Genomic DNA, 22,037 nt, shown 5'->3' on the forward strand with positions numbered 1-22,037 from the left:
TCTTGTCCTATACCTTCAACACCCGCTCACGGACACAAATTGCATTGGTCTGGATATAAAATACAAAAAGTAAATAAACATACAAACTTATGCCAGCCACCGTCACGAATGACCATTGTGACACTGGGCACGGTGGGTCTAAAAACCTTTGATAATCATAGTAACGCTTGTTTGCACAACACCTCCACAAAAACAGTACTAATATACGATTGCCAAATAAGCACACACACATCCCCATATGCCGCAAGCCTGCAACGTCAGTGGCAAAAATTTGCAGAACTTAGGCCCCGTTTAGAAGCAAGCCAAAAACAAAAAATTTTCAAGATTCTCCGTCACATCAAATCTTGCGACACATGCATGGACTACTAAATGTAGACGAAAAAAAAACTAATTACACAGTTAGCCGAAAAATCGTGAGACGAATCTTTGAATCCTAAATAGTCTATAATTGGACAATTTTTGCTAAATACAAACGAAAGTGCTACAGTAGCCAAAAGCCAAAAATTTTCGGAAGTAAACGCAAAAGAGGAAACTACTGGATGGTACAAGAAAACGCAAAAGAGGAAACTACTGGATGTGTGGAGAACTGGCTCTGATCGGAGATGCGTGATGACAGCACAGGTAACGATTGCCACGGAGGGAAATCAGGTCGCCATGTCCGATTCAGGTTCGATGGCAGACCGGAGTCCCTGACGGACCATCATCTGTGCGTAGAACTCGGCGTGCTCCTTGACGGCAACGATAACAGTCGCGACGCCTCTCAGCCAAGACTCGTGGAACAGCTGCCGTGCGGCTTCGGCGGTTATGGAGGGCACCACCTGCGGCAAGGCCTTCTCCACTGCAGGCGGGCACGACGACAACGGCAGACGTGAGCCCAGCCCAAGGCTCAGAAAACTTGGGAGTTGGGATATCCGGCGAGGATGCAGGACAGAAGAAAGGGCGAAGGAGCAGAGCACTTACCGTGCTTCTCGGTGTGGCGCACGTCGTCCACGAGCAAAACCTTGTAGCTGTCGCCGCTCCCGGAGCGCCTCCCATCCTTGAGCCTTCCGGGGTCCCCTCCTTCCTGCGTGACGGGGAGCGTGTCGAGCTGGGACTGGTCGAATGCCGGCGGCCGCTCCAGCACCGCGCCGCCGCTCGCGTGCGACGCCGTAGCAACTTTCATCGTCGCCTTCGTCCGCAGCCGGGCCGCGCTCTGGTTCACGGAGACGGTGGAGGGAAGCGGAGTGGTGGCCGCGGTGTTCGGGACGAGCGCGACTGCTCGTCCGCTGATGGCCATTGCCATCGACGACCCGACGCCTAGACTCGAACCCAGGAGAGGAGTTCTCGCGTTTGGGAAAGGGAAACTGGCAGAGGCAATGCAGGCAGACTAGGCAGAAAGCTTCTTTTTTTTTTTTTGGTTGCAGGCAGAAAGCTTCTTGCTCAGGTGAGAAGCAGCAGCTCTTGCTCGACACTAATGCCGAGATTTATTCATTTTTTTTAATTTTAACACTTTTTGAAAATTAATTTTAAATTTAACACTGTCTTTTTTTTAACTAACACTTTTGGCCACGCCTACTGTCCTGTCGTGGCGAAATGTCTGTGCCGCGCCATGTATGGTGGCGTGGACGCGGGCTGACATGGCGACGACCGGAATCGTAATCGTTGACGTGGCAGGGCTCTGCCGCGCCACCGATCTTGGCGCGGCTGGGCCAAATAAATATCGCGAGCGAGCCCGCCCGCCCGCACGCACCCCTGCCCGTCCACCCGTCGCCGCGCATCGCCCGCCGCCAGCCGCACGCGCCCTGCCGCCACGCAGCGCTTGCACGCGCCCTCCCACGCCGCGCCCGCCCACCCACGCCGCGCCCGCTCGCCCACGCCTTGCCCGGCCACTCCCGCCGCTCAGTGGCCGCGCCACGAATGTTATTTTGATTGTTATTGATTTATGATAGTTTGTCAAATTTAGGATAGTTAGTGATTTAGTATAGTTAGGTTAGTGAATTTGTTTGTGATTTACATAGGTAGTTTTTAGGTTTGAGGTTGTGTGTTCTAGTATAGTTAGAATTTTGGGTTTAAGGATTGATTAGGTATTTATTATTTAGTTTATAGTTAGTTATTTAGTTAGGAATTTTGAGTATAGATATTAGTTTACAAATGTCGGTATTTACTAGTGCGTGATACATCGATTTTGATGATTTTATGAAGTTTCGTCAAATGCTTATATTCCAAATGAAGTTGTTTATATTACTAGTGCGTGATATGTCTGTTAATGTTATTTTGAATATATACATGTGCTTTCATATTATGTTCGTATTGTATAACAAGTAGTTTAAATTTTGCAATGCTACATAATGTTAATTTAAATTTTGTTAATTTGAATACTCTAACTCTTAGTTTATCAATTTATAACAGGATGGCCTCTCCCACGCAGCACCCGTTATATTCCATTCTTGAGGTGGAGTACGACAACTAGCACCGATCACATATCTTAAGTGACAACGACACAGAGGAGGCCTTGCTTACTTTGAGGCCCCGCACGCACACCAGGGCGCATCAGTGGAACGAACATTATGCGCCATACATATGGCATGCCGGCTTTCTCGAGCTTGTCCGTGTTGTCAACCACGGTATTCCGCCCCTTGACCCAGCACTACTTACTGCAGCTGTAAACAGGTGCGAGTGCATTCTTTGTACATAAACTTTCTTGTAACAAATTTGAGGCAACTAACAGTCGTTCTATTCTTATAACAGGTGGAGGCCTGAGACCCACACGTTTCACCAACCTCATGGCGAGATGACCTTGACCATGCAGGACGTGAAGGCTATTTTTGGCCTTTGGTTGGGGGGACTTCCAGTGACAGGGATAGTTCACAACGATCACTGGAGAGAGCTGGTGGCTCAGTTTACTGGCTTTCTTCCACCGGACGACGAGACTTTCAAGAAAAATAAGTGAGAAATTGAAGCCTATTTAATACTTGCATTGCTTTCTTGTAGGCATCGGGTCTCATTTTCTTTGGTAAATTTTAAAAAAAAAATTTGGTGTTTCATCGTCCTGAATCATAGAGCGCTTTGATTACTTAGACCCACAGGCTGAGGAGGCTCAGATCGATAGGTTTGCTCGAATATGACTCTGACACTTTCTTGTGCTTTCCTCTTCCCAGACGTCTCGGGCAACACCATCAGCTGGATCTTCCTTGACATACTACGCCAGCCGTGGGAGAACATAGCGACGTATAGTTAGGGTAGCATAGTCCTGGCATGGATGTATCGACAGCTATGCGTTGCCTGTTGTCGCACCTCAGGGTATGCGAACCTTGGAAGTTGCTCGTACCTACTCCAGGTTTGGTGTTGGGAACGATGTCCCATTGGGAGGCCCCTTAAGACTAGTTTACCGGTAAGTACTTCGGTTTATTATATTCTTTGATATGGTTACATATGATGAGTTTATTAATGGCTAATTCATTATTGTGTTCAATGCAGTAATGGAACAGGCATGATACACTCCCTACAGCTCTGTTTATCTAGACGAAATCAGAGTTGGTTAGAGGGAATGCGAGGCGCAAGTACAGGAAGTACACGGACGGTCTCGACGTCCTGACACAGCACCAGGTTATGCTCTCTTTACTATCATACCTGTGTCTTGTTCGATCTACATTATATCACAGTCTAACTCAATTACGAAATGTTTAGGTGCATTGGTGTCCTTGGGATGCTCTGGAGCTCTAGTACTATCTCAGTTCTGTCACTAGGGACGAGTCAGAGGAGTATCACTGCAATGTCCCTCTTATTTTTTTCCACGTGATCAAGATTCACTTGCCCGTCAGGGTCTGCAGACAGTTTAGAAGAATGACAGGCTGTCCACCATCGCTTTACTCCACCAACCAAGGATTGCACGGGTGCGTTATCGATTAATAACAAAGCTACAATTCAGAGGTATGTGTTGATGAGGACATGACACCATCGGATACAACCATAGTTTATAAGGTGAGCTCATTCCTACATTTGTATAGTGATTTTTGGTACAATTCACTTGGTTCCACATATATATGTCGTTATTTGAATGTAGGTACAAATATGTCTCAACATGCAAGTTCATCAAAGTTGAATTTTTGGTTCATCGGCAGCTCGATAGTGCTTCATTGGAAAGGCCATAACTCAGCCATCTGGAGTGCGATCGATGTCATACTTGATGGAAAGCTTGTTTGATAAGATTTCAAATAGATCTGGTCTCATCTCAATATCACATCAGCAAGGCCTCCAAACCATCAAGATATTCTGTCGCTGTTTCTGTTGAGAGCTACACTGTCGTTATGGGCTTGTTATTCATCCTTGGGACCCTGGCCCAAGTGGAAGCACACCCCAAGGACTTGGAAAACCCACCAAGAAATCCCTTGGACGTCCTCCTCCTTGGCCACCATCTTAGGAGGCCAGCAAGGACGTCCAAGCCAAGCCGGAGGCCCAGTCCAACTTGAGTTCCAGTCCATCTCAGGCTCCAGGACCAGCATGTAGTAAAACGAACGTTTAGGTCGCATACAGACTTCGTTTTTTATGATACACATATAGATGGAAAGAAAATTTCATAAGGAAACCAATGGAAGTGGTTCCACATTAAAATTCCATCAGAATCAATAGGAATCATCGAAACAAGTTGACGTCTAGAATCTGTCACGGCGCTGTGTCGTCGTCTTTTGGGCCGTTGGGCCTTGTAACGTGTTGGGACACCTTTAGGACGTGAAGAGAGATCTTTGGACGTCCCTTAGGCTATATAATTAGTAGCCACCACCTACATTAGGTTTTGAGTTTTGTTTTAGATCAATCTGTCATTGAACAGTCGCCGTTATCGGTTTGCAAGACCCCAACTTCGAGTGCTTAATCATTCATCTGCAATTGTCACTTTAATTGAGTTGCTTTTTATCTTGTTCTTGCTTGTGTTCTTCGATTCGCAGCAGGAATTAGCCTTCTTGGCGAGGTCAACTGGATTGTGACACGGTTAATAACCAGAGAAGACGTGGTGCTAAGGTTGTAGGGTTCGGGTCTTTGTGATATGAAACCGGATTGGTGTGTCGCTCTCTAAATAAATCGTTGTTTATCTTGAACCTGACGGAAGATCTAGAAAGATAATTTCATAAGGAAACCAATGGAAGTGGTCCCACATCAAAATTCTACCAGAATTAATGGGAATCGTCGAAACAAGTTGACGTCTAGAATCTGTCAGGTGCTGCGTCGTCGTCTTTTGGGCCGTTGGGCCTTGTAACGTATTGGGACACCTTTAGGACGTGAAGAGGGATCTTTGGACGTCCCTTAGGCTATATAATCAGTAGCCACCACCTACATTAGGTTTTGGGTTTTGTTTTAGATCAATCTGTCATTAACCAGTCGTCGTTATCGGTTTGCAAGACCCCAACTTCGAGTGCTTAATCATTCATCTACAATTGTCACTTTAATTGAGTTGCTTTTTATCTTGTTCTTACTTGTGTTCTTCGATTCGCAGCAGGGATTAGCCTTCTTGGCGAGGTCAATTGGATTGTGACACGGTTGATAACCAGAGGAGACATGGTGCTAAGGTTGCAGGGTTCGGGTCTTTGTGATATGAAACCGGATCGGTGTGTCGCTCTCCGAACAAATCGTTGTTTATCTTGAACCTGACGAAAGATTGGGATCCCAAACAATGGTTGTATCCGATGGTGTCATGCCCTCATCATGTGTGGTATAACTAACATCGTTTTGTTATATGTATGACCGTAGGAAGAGGTACAAGACCAAGGATTGGCGCATGACACACAACGCGCACATCCACTTATGGGAGACCAGGGAATGGCAGACGGTCCATGCGGGTCCTCCACACGACCAGCACACATTCAACGAGTACCTGCGCTGGCTTCACAGGTCTATGAGGACACATATTAAGCCCCCGTATACTGAGAAGGCGATTGACGAGGACTTAGAGAAAGATATGTATGACGTTGCCACTAGAGAGGACACACAGCTACAGAGAGCTCCACTACAAAGATACGTGGTAAGATACTTGAATGGTACAATTTGTTATCCATTTGATATTAAGTATATATACTAAAACTGTTCAACCGCGTTTCTGTACCCAGACGACACAATTATCGAGGCTGTCCAACGAAGCAGCGTTCCGGCTTCACGAGTATAGAGGGCAGGGGTCAGGCGTTCTCAAGGCTTTTGTGCAGGTAAACATAAACTAGTTCGTTCCAAAATTGTTTCTTTAGTGTATATGCGTTTGAGAAATGCACTAACTTTAACGTCTATTTATGTAGAAGGTGAAGAAGAGCTGTAGGAAGCTAGCTCAAAAGCTGAGCTGCATGGACACTCCTTATGAGGAACCGCCACTCCCAACACGGTCAGGTGGCACGTCTGCAGCCTCTTTGAGGACACCAGCCGACTCTTCTCAGCCGGTGACAGGTGCCACTTCTATGGTGCGTACACCACCATATCATAGCGCTGGGGAGGACCCTACAATCGAGGACGACGACCTCCCGGGCTTCCGCAGACAGCACGACCAGTGTGACGATTGGCCGCAGGACGAGGTCGGCATGTCTCAGCTAGGTGGTGCCCCACTTGGTACCCAATGAACCTCACAGGTACTAACAAAGGTAGTTTCTTTAAATACATAGGCTACATGAACTAACGATCATAAAGAATTCTAATTAATCGTACATATCATATACTTGCAGGTACGAGCCGTACGCACCGGCGACACGACCACATCGACGTTGGCTACACTCTCAATGTGTTGCCAACAAATTCGAAGAGACATATGTGTCCGAGGGATCCTTACACTCATGGGTCTTAGTTTGTTAGATTGAACTATTATTGGCGTCCAAAACTTATAGGCTTAGTTGGTTATGTTATGTCGAACTTATGTCAAACCAATGAAAATGTTATGTGGCAGTTTCTCAACTAGCGTACGGACTTTATTTATTTGCTTTATATTGGCTTCAATGCGTCGCGGCATCACTACATGTGAGATTAAGTAGCAACTAGTTCGAAAACCGACAGTCCCGGGGTATCTCGACGCCGGTGGCCGGTGTCTTGCGCGAGGGGTCGAGGAAGCCAGGGTCCATGGTCGCGTCGCTGTCGATCCTACAATATGGGGCCAAAAAACCAAATAAATAAGTCCCCTTAAAAAATATTTGTTTCGATCCGATCCAATTTTTCGTAATCGATTAGTTAACATGGTGGTTAACCGTATTATGAAAGATGAAAAAAAATATCATTGGCTTATCAAATTCTCCGTTCGGTCGTGAAAAAAAATCAACAAAAGACAGAAACAAATACACTATTGATTTTATGTCAAGCAATACTTAGAATAACTCCCACTATCGGCACGACACATTTCGATTAAACCGTCTAGGTACCGCCGGGCGGGCGGCGGGCGCGGCGGCCAGGCGGGCTTGCTGCGGGACTGGCCGTGGGGTTTCATTCGGCTCTGCCGCGCCACGGATCAGGACGCGGTACTGCCGCGCCAAGGTCGATGGCGTGGCAGACCCTGCCACGTCATCGGTCAGCGATTCCGGTCGCCGCCACGTCAGCCCTCTGCCGCGCCACCATGAATGGCGCGGCTCAGTCATTTGGTTGCGCCAGGACAATAGGCGCGGCAAAAAATGTTAGTTTTCTTTTAAAAAAGACAGTGTTAGATTTAAAATTAGTTTTAAAAAAATATTAAAATTAAAAAAAAACGATTTATTCAGGGTTTCAAGCAAGAGAGTGCCAAGAACTGCATGTAGAGCTTTTGAGAAAACTGTAGATCCGTGGCTAGCATAGGCCAAGCTGGAATTACTTCTACGTTTTCTTCACGCCGCGCTCTCCGTAGTACAGCCGTACAGGCACTGCAAGTGTACAAGAGCGCATACAACACAACCGAAACACGATGATGTCTGAACGGCCACCCGTTTGCCACGACCACTTTTAGGCACCACATTTGGCTGGGTACGCCCTATTTTTTCTGGCAAGGGATGAACCACAGCTGACTAATATGATCTGGGTCATGGAAAGTTCCAGGAACATGCACCCCAAACACCACTAAGGATCCAATAAGCCTGCAACCGTTCCCTCCAAAGCAAGAACTACATCAGAGACTTCAAAGTTCAAACACAAATTCAACATGACAACATGGCGTAAATGGTTACTGATCACTACTGCGCAAGTCCCCAGGGTTCCAAATGAGAAGAAACATAAACAGGAGCAAAACATACTAGAATGGAACGAGGGCAAAATAAAAAAAATCTCAAAAAACGGAAGGCAAAATTATGATATACAGTATCAGGCATTTTTTCAGGTCTAAAAAGGATATTTAGTGGCTGTGTCCCAGAAGGCCAGAACTTCACCCTGCTAGCCTGCCTTCTGTTCTCCATTTAGTTCCCCCGCCCCCGGCATTCTCTCTCGGTTCACCAGTCCTATCGCGTGCGCTCTGTGGACTGTGGTGGCGACTACTGGGCGGCCGTCGCCGCCCTACGCCAAGTGCCCAGGTCTCTATCTTCGGGACCTTCGCCGGCAACGAGCACCCACCAGGTATGTGCACCCTTTCTCTTCCGTCGCTGCTGTGCGAAGCCGAGCTCCCAAACCCAAGCTATGTCCTTTACTGGATCCGCTAGACCGCCACTGCTACCAACTGCTCGTGGAAATGTTCATGTGAAGCAGAACCAGCACAGCTATATAGGATTTTTCTTTTGTAAACCCCCCCCCCCCCCCCCCCCCCCCCCCCCCACACACACACACACACACACACACACACACACACCCCAATCTGAACCAACTTAGTATGACGGCATGCTGATTTACATGCTGAAAGCTGTTGGAATGAAGAGGGGCTGTTGTTGGCTCTGGCTCAGATTGAAACCAAATGCTAGAATTATATGCCTTGAACCCTTTGTCACGTTTTACGGTGGTTCGGTTATGTAATCATGTTATGCTAGAATGGAGCGGGTGTGACTAGACTGCACTGCTTAGTTACTCTTAAAGATGGAAGAAAATGGTTGGGAAATACCTTTATTTCATTTGGAGGTTAGTTTTTACTGGCACTCATCTCATAAAGATGATTTTACATATTAGTACGGAGTGGTAATTTGGTTTGTAGTTTCATTTTTCTTACCAAACGTTTGGCTTACTTCTGGTAGGATGGAGTTTGGACGTGTGCTGCACATTCTTTATTCAATTGGTTCACATGATATAATGCCTATACTAAGCCCTTCTCTTGTATCAGGATGGCAGTATTTATATTATTTTAAGTTATTACAAATCACCAAGTTGGAGTGTGCAGTTGGTGCCTTAGTTATTGATCTTAGCTTTCTATTGTCTGTCCACATGCAGTTGTAATGATTGGTGTAACGTATACGGGAAATCTGTCTCTTTGTTTCAGGGAGGATGTTGCCTTTGTTCAGACACTACTGTGCCTTAGGAAGTCATCATCCTCATCCCTTAATTTGGAGGAGCATCTTCCAAAACTCGGGAAGAGAACAAAAACAAATCAGGAGCTGGAGTGCACAGTGCTCAGCAAATCAGGATCAAGCTTCTATAGAGAAAGGCAATGCTCCAAAGAATTTAGCAATACCTGATAATTCACTTCTCGATGCTCGTATTCTCTATTGTACCTCTCCTGCCCTGGGTCATAACAAAGTAAGCAATTCAGGTTCCGGTTTCATAGCAGCATACATTCAGTTACATGAATGCTGTGCTACTCATTTTCATGAGCTGCTTGTTGACTAACTTTAATATTTCATATAATTCATTCTTCCATAAAGCATACCTTATCCTAAGACTCATATTTGAAGAATGCCTTTTGATTTTTTTTAGGAGCAGGGGCAGGGGGGGGGGGGGGGGTCAGTAGTGATTTTGCGTCAACAACACGTGACAAGTTTATTGCGTCATAGTTGAAAACTTAGATACTGAGTTGCTGAATAGTATGCAATAGTTTTAGACCATCTATGAAAATGGTTGGTAACTAACAACCATACTTTACCTTACTATATAACAAATTTCTTGAAAAAGTTATACATAGAACTGTAGAAGTTACGATGTGATAAGTTGTCTAATCTAGTTTTTGCATTATATCATAATATTTTTCACTTTTTTTTTCAGGAAACACAGCCAGAATCTAACAAAAGAGTTCTTGCGATAGTTGATGCTCTTGAGAAATTGGAGCTTAGTCCCAAGGTATACTAGCAATACTACTTCGAATATTCACAACTATTTTTTGGAACTTTACCTTAAAGAAAGCACCTTAATTGTTTCAGTTTACCTTTGTTTGAAACCATGCTAAAATTGAATCATATAAAAAGAAATAGGATGAGCAATCAACTTGAGGACATTGTCTTATCTCACTATGCTTCAACAGTTTCTTCTGCCTTTAGTCAAACCTTCTGGGTTTTTGGCGTGTTCTTTCTTATGCCATGTACAATTGCATTTCACTAGAAAAGGATGAGTATTCGTAAGTTAAATGTCATCTCATCTGTTTAGTTTTCAGCATCGTGGTTCACAGGTTCTTGAAATTCAAAATTTCAACCCTGCTTCTCTAGATGATGTTGCACGAGTTCATTCAAAATCTTACATCACTGGACTCAAAAAGGTACTTGTCATCAAGCTGTCCTTATTTATTCTTACTTTTCTAATAAGAAGTTGCTTTTCTCTACTGGTGAAAACCTATCAGATAGGTTTGACCGTTTGAAATAATGCTGCAATTTGCTTACTATGTGGCAGAATGTGGCTGCAGGCTATGGGTAGAGCTTCAGATGAAGGTCTGATATTTATTGAAGGGACTGGACCAACATACGCTACAGAGACTGTAATGCTTTATGCATGTGCCCTTTTCGTTTTTACATGCTTCTGATGCTAATTGTGCATGCCCTCTACTATGTCGTGCCAGTATTAATTTGGTCAGAACTTGGAAATAGACAGAGTATTACTTAGCATACTTACAACTGATAGCATTATATATGAGTTATTTCTTATTTGGCGGTTATCATGAGAAGTATGAACTAGTGATTCATTCAGGCGCCTTATGATTTTGATGTTACTGATAACTACAGAAATGCTGATCCATAAATTTGACACTGAAGAACACTTAATGAAGTCTGACCTGGCACTAAGGCATCACCCAAATTTTTTAAAGAAAGCTATCAAAGTATTATAAGACATTGTTGATTTCATCACTCAAATTTTCTGTGATATAATTTTAAGTTGCTACTCATTGATTGTTTCATAGTTACTTCACCTATTGATTTGCATACTACTGGAATCAGCAAAATTTTAGACACCATTTTAAGTCGTTCCATTTTTTCTGTATAGACTTTCCAAGAATCACTACTATCAGCTGGTGCCGGAATCACATTGGTTGATTCAGTGGTAACTAATCTTCTCTCTGTTGACTATTATGGTGGTTTCAGCATGTTCTTTATTTTACTTTGCAGTGCTGTTTTCCCGAGAAATATTGCATGTTTTCTTAGGTCGCAGCATCAAAGTTAGGTCCTGATCCGCCCCTTGGCTTTGCGTTAGTAAGGCCACCAGGACATCATGCTGTTCCTCGAGGTCCCATGGGTTTTTTTTGTCTTTGGGAGCGTCGCAGTGGCAGCTCGGTACGCTCAGCATCAACATGGACTAAAGCGTGTGATGATAATAGATTTTGACGTTCACCATGGCAATGGGACATACGATGCATTTTATGATGATCCAGACATCTTCTTCCTCTCAACTCACCAGGTTTTGTACCCCTGTTTCCTGTGAGTCTGTGACATCTCTTTGTGCAACCAGGTTTTGGAACTTTACCATGAAACAGTCTTTGTTTTCCATGTGCGATGTAGCTTGGAAGCTACCCTGGTACTGGTAAGATCAATGAAGTCGGACAGGGTGATGGTGAAGGCACGACACTCGACCTTCCTCTGCCTGGTGGCGCAGGTGACTACGCAATGAGGTGTGCATTTGATGAGGTCATTGCTCCATCGGCTCATCGATTCAAGCCTGATATAATCCTTGTTTCAGCCGGGTGAGATCCTCCTATCCATCCTTAAAACCAAGCTCTTCAGTTCATGAACATGCTGAGAAATAACTCCCTTGGTTATATGAACCCGCGGATCTTCAGTGTTCTAGGCTAGCCAAACTGACTCATCATGTACGTCTCAGATACGACGCACACGTGCTGGACCCTCTGGCTGGCCTGCAGTTCACAACAGGCACGTTCTACATGTTGGCCACCACAGAGTTCCTTGGCCAGCTGCTTGCTGTTCGCTTGTCGTATTTGGCTTATAAGCCATGGCTTATTAGCCAACAAACACTATTTTTCTCTCACACCAAACCAGCCAACAGTACTTTCAGCCATGGCTTATAAGCCAAACTAGCCCAAACGAACAACAAGTACTGTTGCGCCCTGTTCGTACTTGTTGTTCGTTTGGGCTAGTTTGGCTTATAAGCCATGGCTGAAAGTACTGTTGGCTGGTTTGGTGTGAGAGAAAAATATTGTTCGTTGGCTAATAAGCCATGGCTTATAAGCCAAATACGACAAGCGAACAGCAAGCAGCTGGCCAAGGAACTCTGTGGTGGCCGCTGTGTCTTCTTCCTGCATTCCTTGATGAGCCCAGCCTCGCAGCACAGTTCGATGATCCAGCGATACTTTTTGAAGAGCCGACTCGGAAGATCAAAGACGCAATTGAGAAGGCCAAGGGCATCCACTCACTCTAGGCTGGCACTAAATTTGGAAAAGGCGCTGTCAGCAGTGTGTACTGCAGAAGTGCAAGATCTTGTTGCATTTTGCAGGTAGTGCATAGTTTGAACTTCTGGTTCACCAGAAAATGGAATTTACCATTCTCTCAGTAGCAGCAGTGTATAGTATAATACTAGTTCTAGCTGTATATATTGACCAAAGGTCGTGTGCTACAATATTTAAGAAAAAATTATGCAAGAGATTCCAATAACTAATAAGCAGATTAAAAAGCACTACTGGCTCGGATGCAGGCACGGAAACTCTGGAGCTACAACAGAACTTCACATTTCGCACAAGTTCAGTTCTCAGGCCTGTCTCCGTGAGAACAAGTGAGGTTCTGACGTCTGTCTCTGGGAACACTGGCGGAGCAACAGGACGAGCAAAACCAGTCTGAAACTGTGAACTCTGAGGGAAGCTCTGGACTGGCACCGGCAAGAAACATCTTAAACCTTAGACCAGCTGACAACTGAGGCTGTCCCTGACCCTGAGTAGTAGCAAGCTGGGGGTTGGAGTCCTGTCGCCTGGAAGAGCTGCGCAATGGCCAATGCAGCCACTGATTAAACTTTAGGGCGCGCTTGGTTGCCCAGCTAGCTCCCCTTGCTTCACCGGCGCGAGCTACGAGAAGCTTGTCAGGCTAGGCGAGCCGATTTGGCTTTCTCGCCTGGCAAGGCAAACAGGGTAGCCGCACAGTCTCCGACAAAACCTCGTTCAAGTTCCAAACGCACTGCTTGTCTGCTCTCCTAGCTGGACGAGGTTAAACAGTACAGAGCAAAGAACCCAATGGGCCCTAAAATGAACATCTGGGCCATTTGGGTCTGTTGCTGAACCAGGGCCTGTGCGTGGGCCTCTGGCTGCTGCCTAAGCTGCTCCTGGAACTCCTAGAAGAGTATCTGTTGTTGGTGCTGTCTAGCGAGTGTCTCCTCCATCCTCCTGGAGTCAGCTGTCTGTCTTTCCTCGACCTCTATTAGCCATTTAGCCGTGAAAGTATCTGAACAAGCTCTGTAGGCTGTTCCACTGAGGCCTCGGTCACTAGTGGTGGAGCATTGGTAACAGGTATATCGTCGTCGTCGTCGTCTCTGCCTACACTCAAACCTCCCCCTCGTGATCGTGTCAACTGTGACCTCTCCGAGGCGAGGAAGTGTAGTTAGAGCACTCCCAATATAGAAATTGGCATGATTTTTGTCCCTATTAATTACCTTGTCACGGAGACATTGTGCTGACGTGGCAAATAATTAATTGAGAAGAGAGTAAAAATCGAAAAAATGGTTTCTCAACAAGAAAGTGTGTCTTCACATGAATCGATGTGGAAGAAATTAAAGGTGTTGGCTACTGGTTCATTCCTCATTTGAGTAGTTGGACAAGGAGAGCAGATTGGATGGGGGTAAGAAAAGGACCCCACGAGAATAATTCTGTATTCTAAGTGTGGTTTATATGGGTAGTTTTTTAGGCTATGGAAATTATCCAATAGTTTCTCCATTGAAAGTGCCCTTATTATCCTCACTTTCAGGCTCGGATTCGAGGTCAATCGAACTATCCCTCCAAATCTAGCCGCATGCTCAGCCTCCTCGAGTGTTGCGTCCTCCTCTTCGTGTCTACCTGTCCTCGAGGGCTAAGGTAAGTGAGGAGCTCGTGGGTAGACGCCTCATAGGTCTCCTGGTGGTTGACATGTGCAATCTTACTCAACAAGTAGCTCTCATCGGATAAGGGTAAATCCACTTATGTCCAATTCTGATCACATCTCCAACCATGTCCTCGATCTCATTTTTTCTCACTCAAAAAGAAGTCGAGGAACTTGAACTGCTCTCCTGTCCAGAGTGAAAGAAGCAGCCACTACTGCAAACTCGTCAAGTACTCTCCGTTGCCCCCCTATGGGCAATGTTGTCTTCTGCAATGCAATGTGCACGTACACCTCTGGTAGCAAATGGTTTGACATGCAGAGAGACCCATCGGTGAAGGGTTGTTTGACTTGTTGGTGTAGGGAATGAGCCTCCAACTCTCGCACAACCGGGTGGAATGAGCGTCTCCATAGAAATTTTTTGTGCACTCTTGTCTGACTCGACTACTCCAAGGTATGTCCTTAGTGTCTCTTTGTACCGCCTATGTGGTCCATCCTCCAGCATAAACTGAATGTACTCCCTCTCTGGGTGGATCCTCATTGTTGTGTATAACTACGTGACCCAAGGTACTACGGTACTACGATTTAGTCCACCTCGATGAACAAGTGAACAAAACCCTGAAACCTCTTGAAGAGGGGACCAGATTGGTCTACCTGTTGCACGCTCCAACCCTATCCAACCAACATGCCTCTAGTCAGTTAGGGTGATCCCTCTATCACAGTAGCTCCTTTAGATTAGTGGCGGTCCCGAACCTTGCTACTGATGCCTTCCTCCTTGACCCAAGGAAACCACATCTCTAGGGCACGGGAACAAATACTCTCGATCCTCCTGGTGGTGAAGCCCTAGAAGTCTCTGAACTGAATTTTGGGGTACTAGGGTTGCTCAGTATGCTCGGTCTATTGTGCCTCTCTCTCTCTCTCTCTCTCTCTCTCTCTCTCTCTCTCTCTCTCTCTCTCCCCTTCCTCTTCATGCCAGAGAGGGCATATGTTAAGCATCCTTGGGTGTGAGGGCGCTGACAAGTAGCGGCTAGTGACAACTCCTCTAGAGCAAAAGTGGAGGTCTAGTGTGTGGAGTAGAATTGTCTCATCTTCTCAAGTTGCTCTTGGGTGAAGGCTTGTCCAGCTAGTCTTTGTCGGCTGACTTTCCTTAAGCAGTTGTTCTCCTGCTGGTCTGTCTTTCTGAAATCCTTAGACCACTGCCTCAGCTCTAACTTGACTCCTAAGCTAGCATGGCCAGGGTGGCCTGCTCCATGCGCTCTCGGTGCCCCTCTGTCTTGATCTTCTTCTATCTAGGCTCCTTTGTTGCCTTCCCCTTTCCCTTTCCTGCCATCTGCATGAGAATATGGTGGAAAGATCGAGATAGGTGTGGATATATCAAAAGTAAAAGTGTAGCTATGAGATAAGAAAAGATGTTATAATAGCATAGCATGGATAGATAGATTTGAACATGCAGACATTGACAGAAGATGGCTTATGACATGATAAGGGATATGAAATCCTGACCAAGAGATTAAGCATAATACTGATGGAAGAGCATGCCATGAATGAGCCAAGGATTTAGGAAATTGAATGGAGGAAACCGCTTATACTATCACAATGAATCAATTATACCATAGACCAACTCCTAGAGCACTTAGGTGTCATGGTAGTGATTAGTGACTCGACAATTCAATTTGAATGCTTTTAAATTTAGTTTTGAATTAAAACTTAATTTTGAGCATGTGTTTTGTTAAGAAACTTCGGATTTTACCTAAACACGCATGCTAAAAAATTTGAGCATGTGTTTAGTTTTTGGGGGATTTTTTTCAAAAAAAAATCTCCCTTGCCGTCTTGCCAAACTGGTGATGGGCCTCGACTGATATCCGTGCGCGCGCATAGCATCTTTGGAAAAGAAAATTTGAAGACCATTGAGATATGGCAACGATAACGGCTCTTAGGAATTTGACAGATGTGCTGTAGTATTCGCACCTTAACAAAGTCAAGTCAAACACTGTCATATCCGTACATTGAAAACCAACCACACATACATTTAGCATCACGCATTGTCTATAAACACAGTTAGAATTATCTCAAATCAACCCGGACAGATCATACATGACACGAGTAAAACAACCTAACTCAGATAATACATCACGGAGTTAAAAGAGCACAAAACCTAACAATCATAAGGCCTGATCAGGCAGCAGGGACATCCTTCAGCGTTGCAGGATCGACCTTCGGAGGGTCTGAATGGCGTCTCACTCTTTCCTTCGGCTTATCTGTCGGCACAACACTTGGTTTATCGACGACGGGGAACGACAGGCGCTTCTTAACAACAGAGTGGACCAGAGGTGCTCTCTCAGGAACCTCAAGCTTCTCAGTCAATAGACTGCGGTACCGAGACTTCGCCCTTGCAGACTCTGTCGAGTGCATGTAACTGGGGAGAGGTGGTGTGCTCGTCAGGCTTGCATCATCCCGGACCGAGCCTCCACCTGTGCTCTGCCTCCTTGGGCGCTCAGAGCGTATGCTTGTGATGCTCCTCAGGTCATCCTCCTTGTACAGCCAATTGCCCCTTGGACTTGCTGGCCTGGTCTTTCCTGAGGTTGATGGGGCCTTTGATGGCGGAGTTGAAGGTGATTGCCGGCTTGGTGGGCGGCTCGACTTGTTTGGTGTTGCTGGTCTCTGGATTGAGATGGCACGGGGTACAGATGATCGAACAATACTGGTGCTTGGATTCTTTGTCAGAGCACGATCTTTAGGATCCTTGTCTGATGGCGCCAATCGGCTCTCCCAAGGTCTTGCTGTCATCCAGCGTTCCATCCAGCTCCAGCCCCAGTTAGGGTTCCCAGGTTCCGTGAAAGTAGGGGTTATAGTTCGACCAGAATTCCTCCACTGCATCAGAAGACCAAAAAAAAAAAGAATGACAGAAAGCGTGAGAAACAGAGCTACATGTATAGAACAAATCAATGTAGAACAGAAGTTGGGAACAGCTAAACAAGAAAAATAATATACGAACTCAACAGAAACAAAAGAGACAGCTTGCCTGGTGAGAAAATGCATATGCAAGTGCTCTTTCTCGTCTCAGTGCAGCTTCCTGTTTCATCGTTAGGTTGGCCTCAATTTGCTCTTTGGATTGATGGCTGTGATCCCAGTCCTCATCAATCTGATAAGAAAATTGAGTGTCAGAAATCTCTTATATCAGGACCGTCCTATTCTATAATTGCATCATCTAGTACCCAAAGAAAAACTCTACTTGGGTGCGACATTATGTTCCAAATTATGGTACAAAACATAGGGATAGAGAAAAACACATTTTTCCTAGACATCAATGTAGCTTAGACTCTTGCATCAAAATGGTGTGCTCACCTTCATTTTCTCAAGTTCCCTTTGATGTTTCAATTGGAACTGCCTTTGAAGAGCCTGTTTTTCCTCCTCCAACTTCACCCTTCTAGAGTAGATTTGAGTTTGAACTCTTGTCATTGTTTGTGTGCATTGCAAGGTGTGAGCGGTTTGGCGCTTGACAGCATTTCCATCAACAAGTGACTTCAATCTAACTAGACCTCTTAGTGCCCGCAATGCTCTCCTTGCCTAAAATTGAAATTTGTTTTTGCAGATTTAATAAGCACTTAATATCCCATAGAACCAAAAATAAACAAAATATTCATATAAATAGGTCAATGAATCCAACAAGATAAGTGGAAGTATTCTCAATAGATCATGTTTAGTCACACTTTAACTTGTTTTTCAGCTGTAACATTAGCATCAGCATCTCTTTAAGTGCCATAAAAGATAGGAAACATCAGATAAATATAAGTTTGAAAACGACCAGCAAAGTGAAATCTTGGCTGTATTCTAAAACAAACAGATCATAGAGATAAACAATGATGATAGACAGCAACGCTTTACCAACCAAATCAGATGTCTTACAAAATATTAACCAAAAGTTAGTTTCATGCATGGTCTCAAGTGCTAATAAGTTCAAGACAGTGACCCACAGCAGTCAGAGGATCTGAATTTTCTTACTATAGGGCTAGTGCAACGACATCAACAAGATAACAGAAGCAAATAGTAAATGACCTACAAGTGCAGATGAATTACCAGATAACCCCTGAAGGCAGTCTGAATCTTGGTGGCAGCAAGTTCTTCCCTTGAACTAACAGGCATTTTTGGTGCAGGCGTGGTAACTGCTGTGAGGCGGACAACCTCCGCAGCAGCCTGTGCAGCAACTGCTGCAGCTTCAGCAGCAACAGCAGATGCAAGCGCAACGGAGTAGGCATGCTTGTTCTGCTCACTGTCTGTTTCAACTGGATTGACATCTTTAATCTCCAGAGAGTGGGGCTGAGTTGGTGGTGGTGATGGCAACGGAGCTACTGGAGCAGTCCCTGGTACCGTTGAGATCGAAGGTTCCGAGTGCTTCTTCGATTTTCCAAATGGCCATCTCCTCTTGCATTTTGACTTGTCTGCCTTCTCAGCCTTCATAGTAGCCACAAGTCATATAGATTGAAATGAAAGAACTTTGATGACCAAGTGGACAATTTTTTTTTGGCTGTGAATAGGGAATTCGACATACCTTTGCTGCCTTTCCATCCGGATCAGAGGAGCTGAAGACTTTCTTCACCGCACTAAGCCACTTTCCTTTCTTACCCATTCTTTGGGTTCTATTACTGCGCCTTCAATGTCTAGCTGCAAGCCTGCAAGTACATGAACAGATCAAAGGTGTGCCAGAATGTCTCCACTAAAAAAAGGCTGTACCCAAATATTTGACCAGCAGAATCTAATATTTGCAACAGCAACCAAAACATGATGGAAAACACGAAAAAAATCAGTAGTAATAAAGCAGGGATCAAAAGGTCTACTTAGTGTTCTTGTACTCCCTCATAATTCATGCATCCATGAGTAAAAATTCTAAAAAAAGAAAGTCATAATACCAGTACCAGAGAATATGCGAAATGAAGATAAGTTCTACGGTTCTACCACAAATCGACAACAGGAACAGCTTCCCAGTTCCCACTGCTCAAATGTCGTACAGCCAAAAAAAGAAAATAAAATCCAGTCTTCACCACGAACTAGCAGGATTACAATACACCAAAGATTGGACTGAATCGAGCAGAAAAAACCACGAACTATGTGGAATTGAGCCTACAGGCAAGCTGTGTGGCTTGTTCATCTCGAACCAACGCACAATTTTTCGCCATAAAGAAGAAAGGCGCGTTTTGGCACACTTCGTGTGGCGTTTTCTATCCTTCGGCACTCGATGAAGCGCTCAGCGGGGAATTTCTCACCGGAAGGCCGAAACACAAACGGGATGACTGACTCTCGAACACCTGTGCCTGAAGCACCCGCCGCACCCCCCGTTCCACAATCGTTGCGCAAAACCAGCCAGAAAAACCCAAAACAAAACCTCAGGCAAATCCAACCAAGAGGAATCAAACACCGGGACGCGCAAAACCCCCCAAAGATCCGAATTTACCGCGAAAAAGGCAAGCTTTCACGTCGAAGCAAGTTAAGCAACCACCGAAAGCCCTGAGCCCCTCACCTTCCTCACCGCACTGAAGGCGCCAACGACCTAACTCTAGTCGCCCTCGGAAGCCACCGCCCACCGCAAGGACATCTATCACCTCCTCCTCCTCTACGGCTTATAGTCAGATCAAACACGCGACCAACGCATCCATGACGAAGAAAAAAAATAAACCGGGGGCGAAAAGGAAAGTAGAAGGCGAGGATGGAAGTGGAAGGGCAAGCAGCCCAACCTTTTTTCTCTCGCTTTCCTCACCAGTCCAAAGGCGCCCCCTTTTATCGGCTAGCCCAGCCGCGCACGCAGAATCGATTCGCCCACCCCACCGCCCGGACGGCGACCCCGTCCCGCCCTGTTCACCCCCGCATGGGTACGTGGCCCCGCTTTCAGCCGCGGACCACGGCGGCGGGGGAGGCGGGCAGCCGGAGGTGGGGTGCAGCGGGGAGCGGTGCCCGCCGGCGACGACGAGCCGTTCCCTTCCGCTTCCGCTCCCGATCTCCTCCCTCGTGACGGTCACGCTCCCGGTGCCAGCCGAAAGGCGCTGTCCCTGTTTACCTCTTATATTAGCAGCGGGGCGGCCCCGCCGAGGGGAGCATGACAGCTGGGCTCCACCGCGGCCGCGGACCAGTCGCGGCAGAAGACGTTAGCCAGTTGCGACGACTGGTAGTACGAGCAGGAGACGTTGGCTTTGGCTTATGGCCTGCGGGCTGCAGCCTGTGCAGCCTGTAGCTGCAGCCCCGCGCCTCGCGGCTCTTTTTTTTTTGAGGGGGGATCTTTCTTTCTTCGCAGCGATTGCTCCGGCACCGTGTGTCCGTGTAGCGGGCAACCGATAGCAGGTACGGAGTAGGAGTAGTAGCACCCAGCGCCCCACCGGTACTAACTGCAAGGCCCACATGTAATTGACGCTGTTAGCTTCTGTTAGAGGGGCCCACCCTCACCGTTCCAACTTGACCCCGTTAAATGCCCGTGTTAAATGGGGGCATTTACACCTCGGTGACTCCGTCATTAAACGTTCCAAGGTTGGAACAGGCCTGGAAAGGCTTCGCTCGGCCGTTTTTTTACAGCTTTTATCAGTTGACGATGCAGTAACCAGTGAAACGCTGTTGGCCTTTTGTACAGTACTACTATCTTTTGCAGCTTTTTTTTGCCTGCCCGTGCCGGCCATTGTTTTCAGGGGAAATTGGTTGCGTAGGATTGGAAGATCGCGATCTCCGTAAAATGCCATCAAAAGGCCGGGCCGGAGCTCGCCCATGCGTCGTCGGTGACAGCGTCGAAGCAGTAGCCGAGCTAGTTCGCGGCGGGCATCGTGGTCCGCCTGAGGCATCCTCACGCGTGGACGCCGGAGGAGGACGCGCGTCTGCGCCGCCTGGCCAAGGTGAACAGCACTAAGGCCGTCGCGGCACTCCCGAAGGAGATCAGCCACACGCTAACCGAGCTCCATGGCGAGCCCGCCGGTCGAAGCGTCTGCTGCCGCACTTGTCGAGGCCGTGGCCCTGGAGCTGGAGCTGGCACCCTCGGCGCCCACCGCCGCCGCCCAGCGCCTGCACCTACGCCGCGCCGACTTCTGGGGCAAGGTGCACGTGGCGGTGCTCGCGACGCTCGCCACCATGGCCGCCGCCGACGTTGCGCTTGCCGCGCCAACGAGTGGTACGGCCACGCCCTACCCCCACCTGATCGTGACTGTTTGTTACACGTACATGCGTAATAGCTGTCGTTACCTTGTTTTGCATTGCTGCATTGTTGTTAGTTTGTTACAGTGTAATCTTAGAATGGCTCGGCGCTGCATTGCTGCACGTTTTGCTCCATTCCTCTGACGAAACTGAAGTAACATCTCGGCCATGCTGTATGCATAGTTGTGACTTGTGAGTCACGGGGCAGCACCCAATCGAGTGGAGGCAACGCACAGGTCCACGCGGAGGCAGTGTGCAGGGGCGGCCAGTGGCCTGGCGAAGGCGCCGCGCAGTACGCAGACGCCCGTGGCGGCTGGTGGAGGCGGTGCCTAGGCCCGCGTGGCGGCCGACGGAGGCAGCGCGAGATGCCCACGGTGGCTGCGCGCTGACACCCGCGACGATCGGCGGAGGCGGTGTCAGGGGCGCGAGCGGCAGACCCGAGCGCGGAACCGAGAGCACCGCGTGCGTGCTTCCCGTCTCAGTCTCAGATGAGTGAGAAATGATAAGGTAAGGGAAATAGGTAATTTCATGTTTGTGTTTAAGATCAGTTTGACTTTTCTATACACA

The 22,037-nt window shown here is 46.8% G+C and overlaps 2 protein-coding genes and 1 pseudogene across 4 annotated transcripts; 1 reads left to right on the forward strand and 2 right to left on the reverse strand.

Moving 5' to 3' along the window:
• Nucleotides 1-524: 524 nt before the first annotated feature.
• Nucleotides 525-1,276, reverse strand: LOC136461139 (ATP-dependent Clp protease adapter protein CLPS2, chloroplastic-like). Its single transcript, XM_066460567.1, has 2 exons — nt 961-1,276; nt 525-838 (listed from the first exon to the last, which is right to left on the reverse strand). The coding sequence occupies exons 1-2, from the start codon at nt 1,274-1,276 to the stop codon at nt 645-647; spliced, it is 510 nt and encodes a 169-aa protein (XP_066316664.1). The 3' UTR covers nt 525-644.
• Nucleotides 1,277-8,936: 7,660 nt separating this feature from the next.
• LOC136459356 (histone deacetylase 10, chloroplastic-like) lies at nt 8,937-12,924 on the forward strand (annotated as a pseudogene).
• A 3,297-nt stretch (nt 12,925-16,221) lies between these two features.
• LOC136456773 (protein IQ-DOMAIN 3-like) lies at nt 16,222-20,342 on the reverse strand. 3 transcript variants are annotated; one of them, XM_066456746.1, is made up of 6 exons: nt 20,059-20,342; nt 18,856-18,976; nt 18,384-18,758; nt 17,652-17,873; nt 17,329-17,448; nt 16,222-17,177 (listed from the first exon to the last, which is right to left on the reverse strand). In XM_066456746.1, exons 2-6 carry the CDS (start codon nt 18,931-18,933, stop codon nt 16,482-16,484), a joined length of 1,491 nt encoding a protein of 496 aa, XP_066312843.1. In that variant the 5' UTR covers nt 18,934-18,976; nt 20,059-20,342; the 3' UTR covers nt 16,222-16,481. The 3 variants fall into 3 exon arrangements, with proteins under 3 accessions (XP_066312843.1, XP_066312844.1, XP_066312842.1); XM_066456747.1 differs by having other exon boundaries at nt 20,036-20,342; XM_066456745.1 differs by lacking the exon at nt 20,059-20,342 and adding an exon at nt 19,822-20,029.
• Nucleotides 20,343-22,037: the final 1,695 nt, after the last annotated feature.

This window comes from Miscanthus floridulus, chromosome 6, assembly GCF_019320115.1.
Source record: "Miscanthus floridulus cultivar M001 chromosome 6, ASM1932011v1, whole genome shotgun sequence".
In the NCBI taxonomy this organism is placed as follows: Eukaryota; Viridiplantae; Streptophyta; class Magnoliopsida; order Poales; family Poaceae; genus Miscanthus; species Miscanthus floridulus.

Bases quoted from the DNA above. Each gene is read 5' to 3' on its own strand.
- LOC136461139 (XM_066460567.1), bottom strand. From the start codon at position 1,276: ATGGCCATCAGCGGACGAGCAGTCGCGCTCGTCCCGAACACCGCGGCC. The intron at 839-960 runs GTAAGTGCTCTG...GCCCGCCTGCAG, and splicing joins GCGCCACACCGAGAAGCACG to TGGAGAAGGCCTTGCCGCAG.
- LOC136456773 (XM_066456746.1), bottom strand. From the start codon at position 18,933: ATGGGTAAGAAAGGAAAGTGGCTTAGTGCGGTGAAGAAAGTCTTCAGC. The intron at 18,759-18,855 runs GTATGTCGAATT...GCTACTATGAAG, and splicing joins CGGATGGAAAGGCAGCAAAG to GCTGAGAAGGCAGACAAGTC. The intron at 17,178-17,328 runs GCAAGCTGTCTC...CTTCTGATGCAG, and splicing joins CATATGCATTTTCTCACCAG to TGGAGGAATTCTGGTCGAAC.